Below are 16,170 nucleotides of genomic sequence, written 5' to 3'. Positions count from 1 at the left end.
GTACAATCTTCTCGTTGGCGCTGTTAAGAGACAGCGCTCTGGCGGCGTTAATTCAGTCTCCCGTATTGGATCGCAGAGCTAGATATAAGATAGTAAGCATGCAAGTCAGTAATTGACTATGGTTTCACAACTCTACCCCTGAATACGTAGCTGATTACACTAGGTTCAGCTCTCACTAGAACAGAACTATTCATGTCACACGCTTTTTTTTTTTTTTTGTTTTCATCGTCTTTTATCGACTGTCCAGGGCATGCTGTGTTTAACTCGACCAAAGACTATCTTTCGCCTGGAATTAAAATGTCACCTGTTTATCCGGGCGAGACGTGTGGTAGTTGGTTATCGTCTGTCATTCAAGTCTTCAGCGACAGGTCTGAGCCATCTTCCCAGTCGACGGTTCCACCGACGACGGCCAAGAGACGGTTAGGTACTTTGCACCCCGTTGGCATCAGTGCTAGAGTGGATAGAGTCTCACCACGAGAATACGTCGAAGCCATTAAATTTTACTCTAAAGAGACCATTCAAGACACGCTGTACCCGGGAAACATCTTCGAGGATCTGGGTCTCTACCTGAAATCTGGGGTACAGAATTTCGGACCATCGAGCAACATCCAAGGGACCTTGCACACCATCCACAAACAGGGGGGACGCAGTCTTGATGTGTACTCTGATCCCCTGCGATGTGCCCTAAAGCTAGAAGAGGGTAAAAAACCCATGAACTGCCAAATTCTCTTTCTACATGGGTGCCCTTCTCCACAATGGATCAGCACAATTGGCGCTCTCTGTCGAACTGACCCTCAATACTTCAATACGCATCTACGATTTCAATGTCGGAGGGACTACTACTCAATTCCAACTTTATTATCAGATCTGGAAAATATCATAACGCTTCGATTCGTCACCCTAGGATCGAGAGAACAGAGATCTGGCAGGTGCGACCAAGCGCGAGTCGACGCATTGAGGCTGGATGGGGAGAATGACATGGACAGATATGAGCATGATCTTCTGTTAGGCAGCGGACTTGAAGCTGGAGACTCTATAGTCAGATCATTTTCGGTTCTAGATGAGAAGAATTTTGTTATTGAGCAGGAAATGTCTATATGTATCCATAAATACGGGGAAGGCTGGATAAGTACGTCTCCAGTCGGTTAGCTTTTCTACCAGTCTAATGATTTACTGCAGTATTAGTAGCTATCGACGCCGGCAGCGATCTTTCGAATGGGCCACAGGGGCCATGGATAACACCAGAAGATCGTCGTTCATCCTCACCTTGGACGATTTTCGCCCCAACTATCCGGCAAAATCCTAAGATCTGGATGAAGTCAAATCCGGCAAAATCTGCCGCTTCGACCAGATTTCAAGAAAAGTTTCCACAAAGCGCCCGATTATTAGCACAGTCTAGTGGTGAGGCTCTGGACACGCAGACAATGGTTCTTGATCCGTTCTATGCTATCACTGATCTTTTCCAGTTTTGTGCATATTCAGAGAACCAATTCATGAACTTGATGGAAGCGAAGATTAAGGATGACACAAATCACAATTCACTGAGGAGAGAGAATCCAACATTGTCAAATCTTTTATATTGTCAAGAAATTGTTCAAAAGCACTTGACCCATCTCCGGAAGACGGTGAAGATCATTGAATGCTCAGGTGGTCCCTTGTGGCCACACGTTGAGAAAATCCATCCGCACCAATACCAAAAGGCACATAGAGCCAAAGACACATTGTTGAAGGACTATGAGCAGTTGGTTGAGCGAGCAGAAGTCATCCTCGAACGCTGCTCGAAAGGAATGGATGTCATCATGAGCAATGTCATGCTGGCGGAGTCTAAAAGAGCTATACTACAAGCACAATCAGTCGCAAAGTTGACCTTGATCGCGTTCTTCTACATCCCACTATCGTTTACCTGTTCGTTTTTCAGTATGGATATTGTGAGCTTTGAGAAGACAATTGGCCAGATCTGGATTTGGTTCGCTGTGTCTGTACCCGTGCTTCTAATCTCAATCTCATTCCTTTCTTTAGATCGTCTCAAATTGGGGAGAGCTTGGTTGACAGTCAAGAGCGTCGGGCGTGGAGCCGAGAAAGTGAAGTAAAAAGTCATATATCTCATGAGTGGGAGTCAATTCTCTCTCAGACTCTTCTGACTCTCGTTCTCCTTCGGCAAACGTGACAGTTCCTGGTCGCCCTGAGGCACGGAACTGGTCTTCATTGGCTTTCACAGAGGTTAATGACTCTATATCCGAAATCTGCTGGATTATCATAAGAGACGCGGAGACACAGTCGGAACTCAATCCGCTCCCACTTCTCTTCGAATAAAGCTGTTGGAGGCTGTCGCGAAACGCAGCTACTCAGATGATAGCAATAAGTAGCAATTCAGAACTTCTCTCGCAGCAGACACTATCTGGGTAGTACAAACTCTTTAATTGGCTAGCATACCAAGACCAATCACAAGCACAATCAGAGTCAGTATCGCAAATTAGCGCTTGGACCCATGCTCGTCGTGTAACAAAGCCACCATTGACATGGAGCGCTTAATTATTTCCAGCATGGTAATGGTCGAACAGCGACTGCACGAACAGGGTTCTAGAGCTATTGCCTTCTGGTGGTTTAGAGCACTGGGGGTGGGGGAGTGTTTCGGTCCTCTTGATCAAGGCCCTCTGTCCCAATCTACGGATTGTTGAACAAACGGATCTAGCAAATACAGCACATTTCAACATCTTTCACATCGACTCTCGTCCAAAAGACCGAGAGAAGCTTTGTCGAGCTAGAGAAGCTCAATTAATCCGTACTTAGCCTTGACGGACTCAAAAGGCCAAGCGGAAATGTCAAAAGCAACAAAGTTGTCGCAAATACATTGTGGCCCTAGAGTTCGAACTTTGTAGGTTCAATGATCTGGTCGTTAGTCACAGTAAAACACTGATAAGAAAAGGTTTGTGGCAATACCAGGTGTAGGCACATCTCCCCCAGGCGAATGGAGCGATCTAAACAAAGACATCTGGCCGAAATCTATGCGGGCAGAGTCTGCTCCTGACATTGGAATTTTCTCTTTTCCAAATGAGCTTGTCACAGAAGATCAGGGTTTCTCTTGGGAAACGGTCGAGACAGCTGGCGCCGGTTTTCTTAGGGCCTTGGAAAGCTTCATAGAAGAGAATGAGGTAGGTATCTTTACGCCTCTCACTTTGTCGCTAATATTGACTCAAAAGCTGAATGACCGTCCGATATTTCTCGCCGCGCACAGCACAGGTGGCATCATTTTGAAGCGGGTAAGTGAGCAAAAATGCTGTCGGGCCGCGCAGTCTTTGGTGACTTAGTAGGCTTTGTGTATTAGCTACAACAACCCTCAACGATTTCGACCCCTTCTCCGAAACATCGCTGGGATCATTTTACTCGCATGCCCTCACTCAGTGTCAGATGATCCCGATGTGTGGTCCAATATTTCTTTGATCTTCAAAACCTTCCTGAAGTCGAAGATGAAACACGTTGTGACTCGACAGGCATCTGTTGGTCTGTCAAATGACTGTCTCACCTTCGAACGGGTAATAGGCGAGATTTCAGTCTTGAATGTATTTGAGACAGCGAAGACTCGCACTGGAGGACTTTTTGGTCATAAAGTCACGGTTCGTTGTACTTCAAAACACTGCCTTTTACCTTGCTGAATGTTAATATTACAATAGCTTGTCGATCAAGCCTTCGCCAAAATGAATAGAAAAAATGAACAGATGCTCCCATCCAAATCAGACCATGCAAATATATGCTGCATTGCGATTGGTAGCACCGAGTCTACCGCCATCATCTCTTTTGTTGAGACAGCTGCGAAGAAAGCTAATGCCGAAATTATAAGAAAGTTTCAAGAGTGTAAGTTGGTTGATTGTGTTACATGGGAATCTCTTTGCTTACATTCGCAGACGTAGGGCCCATCAGGCTTGGTGAACCTACGGTCCGCAGCAAATCAAGCTTAGGATCTCTCGAACAGGAAAAGATAACGTCGCCCGACACAAGCTCCTCGGCTCCCATACACCTCTCAGCCGTTACAGGTCTCAAAGGAACTGCAGGATCCACAATTAGTAGCATTCAACATTTACCTACTCTCACGGACTTTTCTGTTGATAAAGTTGACCCAAAGTTGCCTTGCTTTTTAATGCCCTTGAGCCGGAACCATATATTCACTGGACATGCGGAAGTTTTGGAGCAAGTCGAACGATATTTATCGCCTATGAGTGATGATTCTTCCTTCTCTGAAGAGCCGGAAATCGGTAGTCATCTACGGATGTTCGCACTTTGCGGTCCAGGGGGCATGGGAAAGTCTCAGGTCGCAGCTGAATTTGTGTATAGATCTAACGAGTCGTTACTATTTGATGCCATCATCTGGATATCTGCGGATGAGCCAGTAAAACTCGCACGGAGCTTTGATCAAGCGGCAGTTGCTCTGGGGTTGGTGGAGGCAGAATCTATAGAGTCCAGGGACCATATCTTGACCCGAGATGCTGTATTGGGATGGCTCGCAAACCCTATTAAGTCGTACAAGCAACGCGAAAACGCCCAATCCAACGAGGCGACTTGGCTATTAGTATTCGATAATGTGGAAGATCTTGAGATGCTTGACGAGCACTGGCCAGCATATGGCTCTGGTTCGATCTTGATAACAAGTCGAGACCCTCTGGTGAAGTCATACGGCTATTCTCTCAAACGTGGATTAAGTATGCCGCAACTCGATACCAGCGATGGAGAAAAGCTACTCATCAAATTAACGGATCGAAGAATGCTGAGCAGCGAAGAGCAGGCCAGTGCTACGGCGATAGCTGAAGTTCTCGGTGGTCTTCCCTTGGCCATCGTCCAAATGGCTGGCGTAATTACACGCCAAGACCTAACTTTCTCTGAGTTTCTGCTCAGGTATCAAAAGGAAAGCTCTCATGCAGAACTATTGAACCTCAAGCTTGGACCTTCGAAAGCTCGTGTAGGCTATGAACACACAATTGCCTCGGTCTGGGCGTTAGAGCACTTGGAAGAGGGCAGCCAGGCCCTGCTGCAAGCTATGTCCCTTCTTGATCCAGATAGTATTCCCGAGTACATCTTAGAAGAAAACCCAGCTGCAGGTACATGGTCCGGCTATCCATTAACGAGTGCGGAATACCAGAACGCTCGCACAGAGCTAATCCAAAGATCCCTTATTGTTCGCCAGAAGGACAAGAAGACGCTCAACATACACCGTCTTATACAAGACGCAGTGAGGGCCAGAATGACAGATGATGAGTTCAGCAAAGCAATCAGTTCCATGCTATCTTTTGTCTCAGCTGTTTGGCCATATGAGGAATTCAGCTTTGGGAATGAGATATATCGGTGGGCTCGATGTCAAGAACTCTTTCCTCACATCCTCAGACTTCAAAGCTTATTCTCCAGGTTCAAGCTGCCAACAGAGTTAACACAACATCACTTGGATGGTCCAAAACTCTTTATCGATACTGCATCGTAAGTTTCTTCTACAGCTAGAAATTTTCGTCGTTTACTTACTTATCCCAAGAAACACCAACATGTGGGGTCGCTTTGACGACACAATCCCTCTTCTCTATCTAGCAGAATCGATGTGCGATGCCTTTGGTGATGAGAATGAAGAAGATCCGTCTAAACAAAATCTAAACAAACAGCTGGTCGTACTCTACCGAACCATAATTTATGAACGTGGGGTTCGAGCTCTGCATACTAATGATCCAGAGGGAGCTTTACTGAATATGAAAAAATTCAACCAGCTTGTGCGAGATATTTATCATGACAAGCCCCCCGGTACAGACCAGACGCTAGGGGTCTCCTGGAATGAGCTCGGTAATGCTTACCTCCAGAACAACAATGGCATTGAAGCGGAAAGCTGTTTTCTCAGTTCCAAAGAGGCCTTCGAGGCCCTGGACGGCGCAACACGAATAAGTATCTCGATGCCCCTGATCAACCTTGGCTTTGCAGCTTTGGCTCAGGGTCGGGAAGGTGAGGCGGATGAGATCTTCTCTCAGGCGCTGGCGGATCGAGAGAAGGAATATGGGCGCGACGACAAGATTTCATTCGTGTAAGGACCATATTTTCAAATTTCCTTGAGTATACATGCTAATGTACAATGTATAGGACGGGTAAGCTTCTTCTAGGCTATGGTAATGTAAAACTAGCGCAAGGACAACTTGACGAGAGCTTTCTGCTACATCAACGCTGCCTTCAGTAGTACAAATCGACGGTGGGAAGTAATCATCACCGTACTGCTGACGGCTGCGTGAAAGTAGCTTCTCATTATGTGCGGCTTGAAATCTTCGAGTCAGCCTTGTAAGCAACCCCCCAATTGACCGACAAAAAATCCTAACGACGAGCAGAGCATTACTCGATCAGGCCATCAAGATATACTCCGCGGGCGATCGTCCGTACTTCATCACGGAGCACACGCGCGCGCGCCGAAATCGTGGGATGTTACTCGAACGCCTTGGAAAACTGACCGAAGCGAAAGAAGATTTGGATATGGCAAGGGAGTTATGGAGAAAGATGTGTCCGGATGACCTGAGGAGGTTTGAGGATTTAAACGACAAAGATTTTGATCAACGTATCATATTTTGGTCAAGGTGATGATGGCCATAGCATAAAAACTGAGGTGCAGGGAGTAAAAGACAACATTCTTAATTCTTTGTATGATGCTTTTCGAATGTGAATGATCTCCTCTATACAATATCTTTAGACCTAAAATGTACCTTTAAGTGCCAGAACTACCAGAAATGGTCGTTCTAGGACCTCTATTCGCGTAGCGATGGCACCGCTTAGGCATTACTCACTTTACCTAACAGCAGCTTACAAACCCCCTCTCCCCTCCCTTCTCTTGAGAATACACATTAACGGCTTTTTCTCCCACAACAGGAAAGACCGCTGTTGTTCCCACCCCCTACTTTCGGCACAAAGCTCCAGGTCAAAATTCCACAGAATGCGCGCCAGAATCATCCGCGTCTCCGCGTTCGCCAGGTTCCGCCCGATGCAGTTGCGCGGGCCAACAGAGAACGGCTGTAGTACGTCCCAGTTGTCGGTGTAGAAGGGCGACGAGGGGTCTTTCTTTGCGGGTGAGAGCCAGCGTTCGGGGAGAAACTCATCGGGGCGGTGGAAGTTGAGAGGGGAACGGTAGGCCGCGGATTGGTGGACAGATACTTTGGTCTATTTCATAAAAGCATTTGTGAGTCTGGTCTGCTTGATAACCGTGAGCGTTGCGGAGAAGGATGGGGGCATACTCCAGGTGGGATCATGTATCCTGAGATTTCAACCGGGTCAGGGGGAAGCGTTATGCGTTCGAGGCCCCCAGGTGCAGGGGGGTATACTCGGAGGGCCTCGTTAAGGCAGGCGAGCATGTAGGGAAGGTGAAGGGTAGACTGGAATGTGATATTTGATTCGGAAGTCATAGATGAGCGGACTTCGTGGGTAACCTTGCGGAGGGCATCGGGCGTCCGCAGCAGCCAGTATGTGACCCCGGAGAGTAGCGTTGCGGTCGTTTCGCTGCCGGCAATAATTAGAATATTGGCATTGGCTTCCATCTCCTTATCGGTGAGTTCCTTCTCCTTGTCGCCGCGGTGGCGCAACATGCTGTCAATAAAGTCACCGGGGCGATGGATGGCGCTCTGGAGGCGCTTCTGGACCACCAGGCTGCTGTATTCGATCTGTCTTTTGCGGGCCTCCATAAGAGACTTCGAGCCCAGGAAGGGTGATAACACGCGAAAAACGAGCGGGTACGCGTCATGCAGCTTGACAAAGGCCATGCCCTGGACGGCCTGGAAGACTGTCGTCACCCAGAAGTGGTATTCGGACAAGTCCAGACCTCTGAAGGGTTCTCCAAAGGCTAGGTCCCCAATGATGTCGAATGTGGTCAGGTTGTACCATTTCACCATGTTAGCCTTAGGGTTAGGCGATGCAGCAATCTCACCCAACCGCTGAATCAGCTTGTCCATATAGCTGCGGAGGATCAGTTCCTGTGCCTGCAGGCCCTTGTCGGAGAAGGCATGCGCCAAGGCCGAGCGGAAGCGGCGGTGGTCTGCATTGTTGGCGCTGATGATGTCAGATGGATTACTTGTTGAGTGAAGTACTTTGGGAAGCTGCCGGTCGCCGTGGCCATGGGCGTATATGTCCTTCCATGCTTGAGAGGTGATGAAGGAGACTTCGTCTGGACCAAAGCGGACGACCTCCCCATACTTTCTGTGAAATGCTCTCAGGTCAACATCCAGCCGTCCTCTGACCAGAGAGATATAGCGAAAGACGGGAAAGGCGATCCATAGCTTGGGTCCGGAAAACCCAGCTAGTGGATGAAAGAGTAGGACCCAACTAATCGAAAGGAAAAGCCAGAGAAGAGAGCATGCTGCCGAAATGGCAGCGGTGTAGAACATAGCGACGGACGCTTCTTGTTTCTGTCCTACGTGCGCAAAACACGAGTTATCAAGACGGAGTACGGGTTGAACAGAGTGAGGATCACGCAAATAATGCTTGTTATACCCAAGGAACTTTCTACTGGGTCCTCTGTGAAAGGCTATTTTACCTCTGTTAGAAAGGCGGTTCCGATCGGCTCCGCCGTGCTGGCTCCACTGGGATCGAGGAGAATGTACCAATTAAGTGCTAAAATCGGACGTCCAACACTCAGAGAGAATATCCCCGTACCGGGACATGATCGACTGTAAAACCGCAGCGGCCGCCTCGGACCCGCCGGCGGTCACAGTCAGGGAGCTGAGACCTTTCATGATAATGTCGATTTGCCGTTGCCGGACAGGATCCATGCCGAGTGAGTTTGTTGCACAAGATTCCAATTCCAAATTCTCCGCGTGAATCAACCTCTCGATGGTCTTTTGAAAGACTGTTGCCGTCAAGCTCGGAGTAATGTGGTAGGCAAGGATGGGAACCTCGGCGTCGAGACCGTTTTCAAGGTTGAAGATCTGCTCAGTTGGTAATGAGAGTACACGCTCTACGGTGTTGGCAACAGAAGAAACCACTTCCGCTCGGTGCGCATGCATGTTTATTATGGGGAGGTCATGAACAGGATCATTCTCCCTCGTGCAAGAATCCAACGACTCGTCCAGAATCAGGACGCTCAACTCCCAAAATAAGGCAATTGAAACTAATAAGAGTTCATTAGTAGATCGAAGCTTTCGCAACTTCCAAGACTTACCAGAGGATACTCTGGAGTGAATAGAAAGGCACTCCAGGTTGTCAATGCAGTGGTTGATAAAAGGGCGAAACAGCTGGTTGAACTTGCTGACCGCCGCCACGGTCGAGGCGATAGTCTCAAGGCAAGCAGAATGGAGACCTCTATGTAAGGAATTCTTGACTTCGACGATCTGTCTCCAGAGAGAAAAGGCTTCAGCAACTGCTTTTTGGCATATGCTTGGGATTCTGGCATCCAGGTCAGAAGGGAAATTTTGAGGCTTTAGGCAGTCAAAATCAGACTCCATGGTGAAGAGCTCTGTTTAGTCTCAGCTTCACAGCTCGGTCTCTTGGTTGAGCGGAGCCAACTTACCTTTACCATGACACGAAACCGGCGGCAGTGTGCATTGACGGTATGTTGTGAGCGACGCCCCGATATCACGGATGTATCCCCCCCAACGCACCAGGGTCATGCTGGTTTCCAATAGCATACCATACGTGGAGTGTACTCCTAATGTAGTGCAGTATTTTTTCACAAGCGCATCCAGCAACCTTAGCGTTTGGAGACCGATGTCCAAAAACTCGTGCGGTGACCCGGCCGAAGCTTCGGTCGGCGTGGCAATACCTTCGAAAAGCAAAATAGCATACACTATCCTGAACGACCGGACAGACTGTACATCTCTGAGGAATTCTCGCGCCTCAAACCAAGAATCGTAGAACGCATTTCTAGATGCGTCACGTATAGAATTAGGGCCCGGCATACCTTCGGACGTAGAGAGCCACTGGAGCGAAAAGGTGCGAAGGACAGCTTTCAGCGCAGCATCAGACTGCTTTCGTGCGGCTGGGCTCAGTTGGTTGCCGTAGAGCCCACCAAAATGATCAAGAAACCGAACGGCGCCTATTGCTGTTAATGTGCAGGCTACACCCGTCGGTGCCACTCCCAGATCCGGTTGGGGGGAGCGATCCTGCGTGCTTGCTCCATCCCAACCTTCAATTCGGTAGCGCGATGCTGTTGCGAACAGATTACAGTTGTAATCCGCAAACCGCGAGGCACACCCTGTGATAATGACATTGTGGATCCTCACTAGCCGGTCATCCAAAATCGTTGCGTCTAATTTGGAATTGAGCAGCCGAATGGGGCTACTCGGTGAACTGCCAGGGAGAATTGGCGTAATTGAGCGCCCTCTGTTGAGCGGCCTGTTGTAGAGTGACAATTGGGCCTCGCTTAGCGCCTGGGCTGGAGGGACAGTATCCGACATAAAGAGATCTATTAGATCTAAGCCCACGTTATCATGGGAGTTTACCTCATTACTATGGCCCTCGTCAAAAGTAACCCACGGGACCAGGGTATCTGGGAACGTCAGGGGGCCAGCCTCAATCTGGCTCTTGGAACCGATGGAGAGTCCATCGTCTGCGATTTCCGGCAAGGCATTCCTGTTAATCGACAGGTGAGAATGGGATTGGCTCCGCCTCAGCCGCTCTCTCATGGCTCGCCGGGATTTGGCAAACTCAAAGGTACATGCATGGCCCAGTCGCCGGCAATTGGTGCACATATCTCCCTCGCTGGGACCCGAGAAAAAGCAGCGTCGCTTAGAGCGACGGCAGGAGTCACAGCTGGAGTATTGGCGGCGTTGCGACATTGTATCACCAATCCTGATCACTGACAGAGAGTGCAGACATCTCCGACCCTGACTGATGAGGTTGAATTAAGAGAAAGATCATCCTGACGAACGTCCCGTTGATAATGATCACCTGATTATGGGACCCACCACCCCATGGACAGAACTACGTATCCGAAGGGGTTTCAAGATGTTTGAATAACGACCTAAACAAAATTATTGAGGTTGCTCAAGCATTTGTAAAATATAGCTGTTGCATCTACTTTTTTTTTTAAGTAGGCTCATATAGCAGGATTAGGAGGTAGAGGAGCATTATGGCAACAAGGAGTTGCAACTCTCTCGGCCAGCCATTCCTAAGCCCTCCTCTGGTACTTTGCCCTAAACTCAACTTCACTTTGATCGTTGAAACCAAACAATATCAGAGGACGACGATTCGCGTGTCCAAGGAAGCCCCACAATTGAGCTCATATTGACACTTCAGAAAGTGGGCTTTGGCAGGTGAAATATCCATGGATTCAGGGTCTGTCGGTTCCGATGAGCTCGGCTCCGCAGATCACCTTGTGGCTTTAATTCGGTCATCTATTCCCTCCCTTTCAACATCACAAGAACTTGACTGCACTCTGCACCGGTTCAGGAGAAGCCTCGAGAGAAATAAAACGCCAGATCTTCGTTTCCATTAAAATCCAGTCACACGGTGCAATGTCCAATTCCCCGACGCTCGTGTTTATACCCGGCGCCTGGCATAGACCTACGTGCTACGACAAGGTCATCCAACTCCTCCAAGCGCAGCATGGATTGAAATGTATCTCGATAACCCTCCCTTCAACAACAGGAAGCCCAACAGCAACCTTTAAAGACGACATCGATGCTGCCCGCAAAGCCGTATCCCAAGAAACAAACCACGGGCATAATGTAGTTGTCATTGCGCACTCCTATGGTGGTATGGTCGGCAACAGCGCCATCAGAGGATTCACGCAGCCACCAGGCACAATTTCAAGCCAACGATCACAGACTACGGGTTATGTTATCGGCCTCATTCTTATAGCCTCTGGCTTCACCCTGACGGGCCTCTCCTTTATGGATCCACTCTTCGGCCATCCACTGCCTTTCTTCAGGATTGATAATGTAACTGGCTATGCAGAGCTTGTTACATCTCCCCGGGAACTCTTTTATCATGATGTGCCAGCAGAAGAGGCGGAATTCTGGGTTTCGCAGCTGACGGGCCAAAGTCTCAAGTCATTGTTCGAGGGCGGTGAACACGCGTATGCTGGTTGGAAGGACTTGCCTACCTGGTATATTGGAACCATCGAAGACCGGGGTCTACCTGTGTTGGTGCAGCGAATACAGGTGGGTATGGCAAGAGAGATGGGTGGTAGTGTCGAACACAGAGAGCTACAGACAAGCCATTCACCATTCTTAAGCCAACCGGAGGAGACGGTGGATATTGTTCTGGAGGCTATCCGGGCGTTTACCTGGGAGTTGGGGGAAAACCAATCCTTAACTAGTGGGCGTAGCGGTGCGGTGGCAGTGCCGAAGACCACAGTCTGGCAACCTTCCACGTGGGTTAGATACGGACTACCGTTAACTTTCGGTCATGTAATAGGAAGGTGTCTCCTCTTATTTAGCTGGGTCAGGAGGCTATTACGGAGGTAGTGACCTTTCCAGATAAGAGATCTATCTTCGACATCAACTCGACCCAAGCTTGACTTTTGGAATAAGAAGCACCACCAACCGATGGTGCCTTATATCCGTGTTAAATACAGAACCTATGAGCGCCTTTTTCCTATACCAAGCTGGACAGAAGTCTTTCTAGTAAGAGATGCTAATGCCCTGAAGTGTTGGTTTATTGTAAACTAATCAGAGTTACTTTTTAAAAATTTCAGCAAAGTTTCTACTCTTCTATATTTAGTCCACTTTAACCCTTGTCTAATGCTAAGTTTTCCTGCTCACAAGCAGGTGGCCTAACTATCTGATGATGGCTTCATCCGTCCACCAGAGCTTTATCTCCAGTCCTATCCGATGCTTTGATTAGGGCCAGGGCAGATCTCTTCCAAAACAGAATCGAGGTCCCGAATCTTGACAGTCCGCCGTATCCCTAATCCGCCAGGAGTTTTACGCGTTTTCGTAAATTCTTAGACCAATAAATATATAGTTCTCCGTATCCTATCATGGTGATAGATGATAGTAGGGATAAATTGTGTAAACCTTCATATCCGAGTTAAAATCCGTGTTGTTGCTGACTTGCTTGCCACTGGTATGACCGTCACTTGATTGTAGAACGGAGCCGAAGTGGCTTGTATATGCGGGAACGGAGCAGATTTACCTACTATGAAGTACCTAATGTGAAGCTGGCCCATATTTGATTTGGCCGTTCGACCTACGCTGGGCGCTTAATTATCATTAGCGATGTGGACGTGGCCCGATTTCCTGTTGCGGCGACACCTAAAGGTAAATTAGAGGATTTCATACTACATAGTAGATATTAAGTAGTGACCCCGGGAGTAGTGAACTAGAAGAACTCTATTGATACCCAGCTTGCTAGGTTCTGGCATAGACCATTCTAAGTCCGACAAAAGTCTGGAAAGACAGTTCCTTAGATAGGAATATAGTAAGAATTTACTAACATGCTACATTATAGAGACTTCTAACTCTCTTTGCTATAGCTGCACCAGAGCCTGCTGCAAATAAAGAGGGGCGGTAGTTCACCATACCAAGAAAATCCCTAGAGTCTTGTAATATGAGGTTTAGAAATAAATATTATTGCTCCAATATGATTTACGATTGCTACTATGAATGAATGCCATGATTGTATATACCATTTCCTGCTGTATTCGTTACTCCATAGGCACATGAACTCCATAATCTCCATACTGCTCGGTTCGGCTGACGATCATCAATATTGCGGAGTATGGGTACATGTAAATAGATGCGGGGTTGACGACACATCCTATATCTGCTTTCAAGATCCTGAGCCTGATCATCAGATTTAGAAGGACCCTGGAGGGAATGTTGGTGTACATGGACTTTCAGAGTGTGTGAACGGTGGATCTCATCTCAGGCTAGGGTTAACGATATGTGTGGCATGCAACACCGCGGAGGACAGTCCTGCGAGAACATATGAAACAACACGCAAATACGTAGTAAATTAGATCGCCGTGCCAGTCTGCATTGCATAAAGCCACTTCCGTTCAAGTACATAAGTTGTCTGAGCACGATGCACGCTGAAAAAGAAACGAGAAATCGCGCAATACTTTTAGTACTAGTTAAGTAGTACTCGGGAAGGAGTGCTTCTCATGTGCGATGTCGTCGATACGGTCTTGCCCTGCAAATCCCTAAGATGAGATGACCCACCAAGCTGATGGACATTCTCTAGCGCTGGATGAAGGTTGCAGATGAGGATGGAGAATATGGAGATGATCTGGAGCAGAGTACTCCGGATATTAAAGTTGTCGGTTTCGAGATGTTTGTTCGTTCGAAGGTTCGAACGACTGATGGATGAGATGAGCTATCACGGAGTACTCGAGGTTCTACACAGACTCATGACAGAGAAGAACAGATCAGAGAAGGCACAGTATTGTATTCCTTCGAAAGCCTCCCTCTGGTAAAGAGTCTTACTTGAATATGCTTACCGAAACATCCCGACACTGTGTCGCGACTCAGCCAATCACCGCCTCCAAAAGCGGAAATCAATTCCCCTGGCGGTCTGCGCCAATGATATCATCTTTTCTGCTGCTTGCATTTTAATATTTTTATTGATCCTCTGAGTCTTTTGATTGTATATAAGGGATTGGATCCCCGGTGCGATTTCTCGTTTTTAGTTTGCTGATCTTGTCAAGTGAGGCAGCTATTGTTGTGATATCTCGTTCTGTACTTCTATTAGGGCTACTGGTTGATCTAACTAGCGGTTCTATACTTCGAGTTGATCTCCTCTACCACTATATCTACCATATTGAATACAAAATGAGACACTTTGACGCCTGGATCCTCCGCGATCCCTACTCCATATGGCACTACTATTCCACCGGTCGACGCTGGCAAGAATCAGTCCGCGACATGATTCACTCCCGGCAAATCTGCGCTCCCCTGGTTGACAGCAGCAACTCTGCCCCAGTCGACCCTCTAGCATGCAGCATCTCCTCTCAATCAAACTGCCCCTTACTTCAAAGACTGCCGCCCGAGATCCGTCTCATGATTTACGGATACGTCTTTGGCGACGAAGCGGTGCATTTGGTGCAACTCAAGGGCAAGATCCGTCACGTGCGCTGTTTTCAGCACAAATCCGCCTCTGATATCCCGAGTCATCGACAGTGCTGCCCTGAGACGATGGCTCGATGGCGTTCTTCCTCTTTTGCTGCTGCTGCTGGCAATAGAAGCGATAGCCATCTCTACCCCCACACCCACAAATCCCTACCAGACAAACTCTCAAATTCATCTCTGTCATTGCTTCGAACATGTCGCGCAATCTACCTCGAAGCAGCAGATATACCCTATCAAACCCTCTCCTTTGACGTAGACGATCTCCACACCTTTATCGCCTTTTCCCTGACAATCTCTTCTGAGCATCTGGCGCGCATAAAACGGTTGACTGTGCAATGGACACCCATCTGGCAGCCCATGACCGGCGACTCATCCTCTTATTCTCAGACTGGAAGCAACAAATCCTCAATATACTCGCATACCCACAACGACCATCTATGGAAAATCTTCTGGACCCGTGTTCAGGCACTCGAGGGTCTGCAGGGGCTGCATCTCAATCTTGATCTGGGTCGGTTTATGGGGAATGCCATGAACACCGTCCCGGGTGCACCGGGTAGTGTGTTGCAGGGAGGCGCAAACAGTACGAAAATCAGCCTGGATGTCGCTGAGCCATGGCTTCAGCCGCTAATGGCTGTGCGAGGATTGAAGGAGTTTGATCTATGTGTTTCTGCGCGCTGTGATGCGTCGGCTCGGAACTCGTTGGTGGAACAGATTGGCGCTGAGGCGGTGGTGTTGAGAGATTGTCTCAGGGAGGTTATGTGTTTACCGAGAGAGCCATCGACGACAACTGGGTGTACCGTGCCGGTGTCGTTTCTGAAGGATATTTCTGCGTCGTGTGGGATGGACGAATATCTTTTGGAGGGGAATGTGCAGAGGCCGCAGTTGATGATTACGGCTGCGTAGACGAGAGGTCGTTCCACTTTTGATAATATTGTACTGATTTATAGATACCCTTTTGTTACTTTTCATTTAGACTAGTCTACGAGTGAATATGCATATAGACCGAAAGATTCCGACCTACATCAATGGCTCCTGGCAGAATCATTAAAAAAAGATGTAGTTGAGACTTCATTCATGTCAATCTATAACTCAGCACGCAACAGCAACGATCTATGCAAGAATCCGAACACGCCTCAATGCCCAAGAATTAACCCGTGTCTCCCAT

At 48.1% G+C, this 16,170-nt stretch overlaps 4 protein-coding genes across 4 annotated transcripts; 3 read left to right on the top strand and 1 right to left on the bottom strand.

Moving 5' to 3' along the window:
- Positions 1-297: 297 nt before the first annotated feature.
- BHQ10_000282 (uncharacterized protein) lies at positions 298-2,090 on the top strand (the record flags this gene model as incomplete). Its single annotated transcript, XM_040875007.1, has 3 exons — positions 298-700; positions 866-1,129; positions 1,186-2,090. The coding sequence occupies 3 exons, from the start codon at positions 298-300 to the stop codon at positions 2,088-2,090; spliced, it is 1,572 nt and encodes a 523-aa protein (XP_040728787.1).
- A 2,120-nt stretch (positions 2,091-4,210) lies between these two features.
- On the top strand, positions 4,211-6,053 carry BHQ10_000281 (uncharacterized protein; the record flags this gene model as incomplete). The annotated part of the gene is made up of 3 exons (XM_040874996.1): positions 4,211-5,334; positions 5,395-5,463; positions 5,516-6,053. 3 exons carry the CDS (start codon positions 4,211-4,213, stop codon positions 6,051-6,053), a joined length of 1,731 nt encoding a protein of 576 aa, XP_040728786.1.
- A 757-nt stretch (positions 6,054-6,810) lies between these two features.
- Positions 6,811-10,769, bottom strand: BHQ10_000280 (uncharacterized protein; the record flags this gene model as incomplete). The annotated part of the gene is made up of 5 exons (XM_040874985.1): positions 6,811-7,164; positions 7,239-8,193; positions 8,650-9,103; positions 9,155-9,448; positions 9,503-10,769. The coding sequence occupies 5 exons, from the start codon at positions 10,767-10,769 to the stop codon at positions 6,811-6,813; spliced, it is 3,324 nt and encodes a 1,107-aa protein (XP_040728785.1).
- Positions 10,770-11,447: 678 nt separating this feature from the next.
- Positions 11,448-15,908, top strand: BHQ10_000279 (uncharacterized protein; the record flags this gene model as incomplete). The annotated part of the gene is made up of 2 exons (XM_040874973.1): positions 11,448-12,307; positions 14,651-15,908. The coding sequence occupies 2 exons, from the start codon at positions 11,448-11,450 to the stop codon at positions 15,906-15,908; spliced, it is 2,118 nt and encodes a 705-aa protein (XP_040728784.1).
- Positions 15,909-16,170: the final 262 nt, after the last annotated feature.

Source organism: Talaromyces amestolkiae, assembly GCF_001896365.1.
Source record: "Talaromyces amestolkiae strain CIB chromosome Unknown scaffold1.1, whole genome shotgun sequence".
Lineage (NCBI taxonomy): Eukaryota > Fungi > Ascomycota > Eurotiomycetes > Eurotiales > Trichocomaceae > Talaromyces > Talaromyces amestolkiae.
This window is presented reverse-complemented; position numbering and strand designations above follow the sequence as displayed.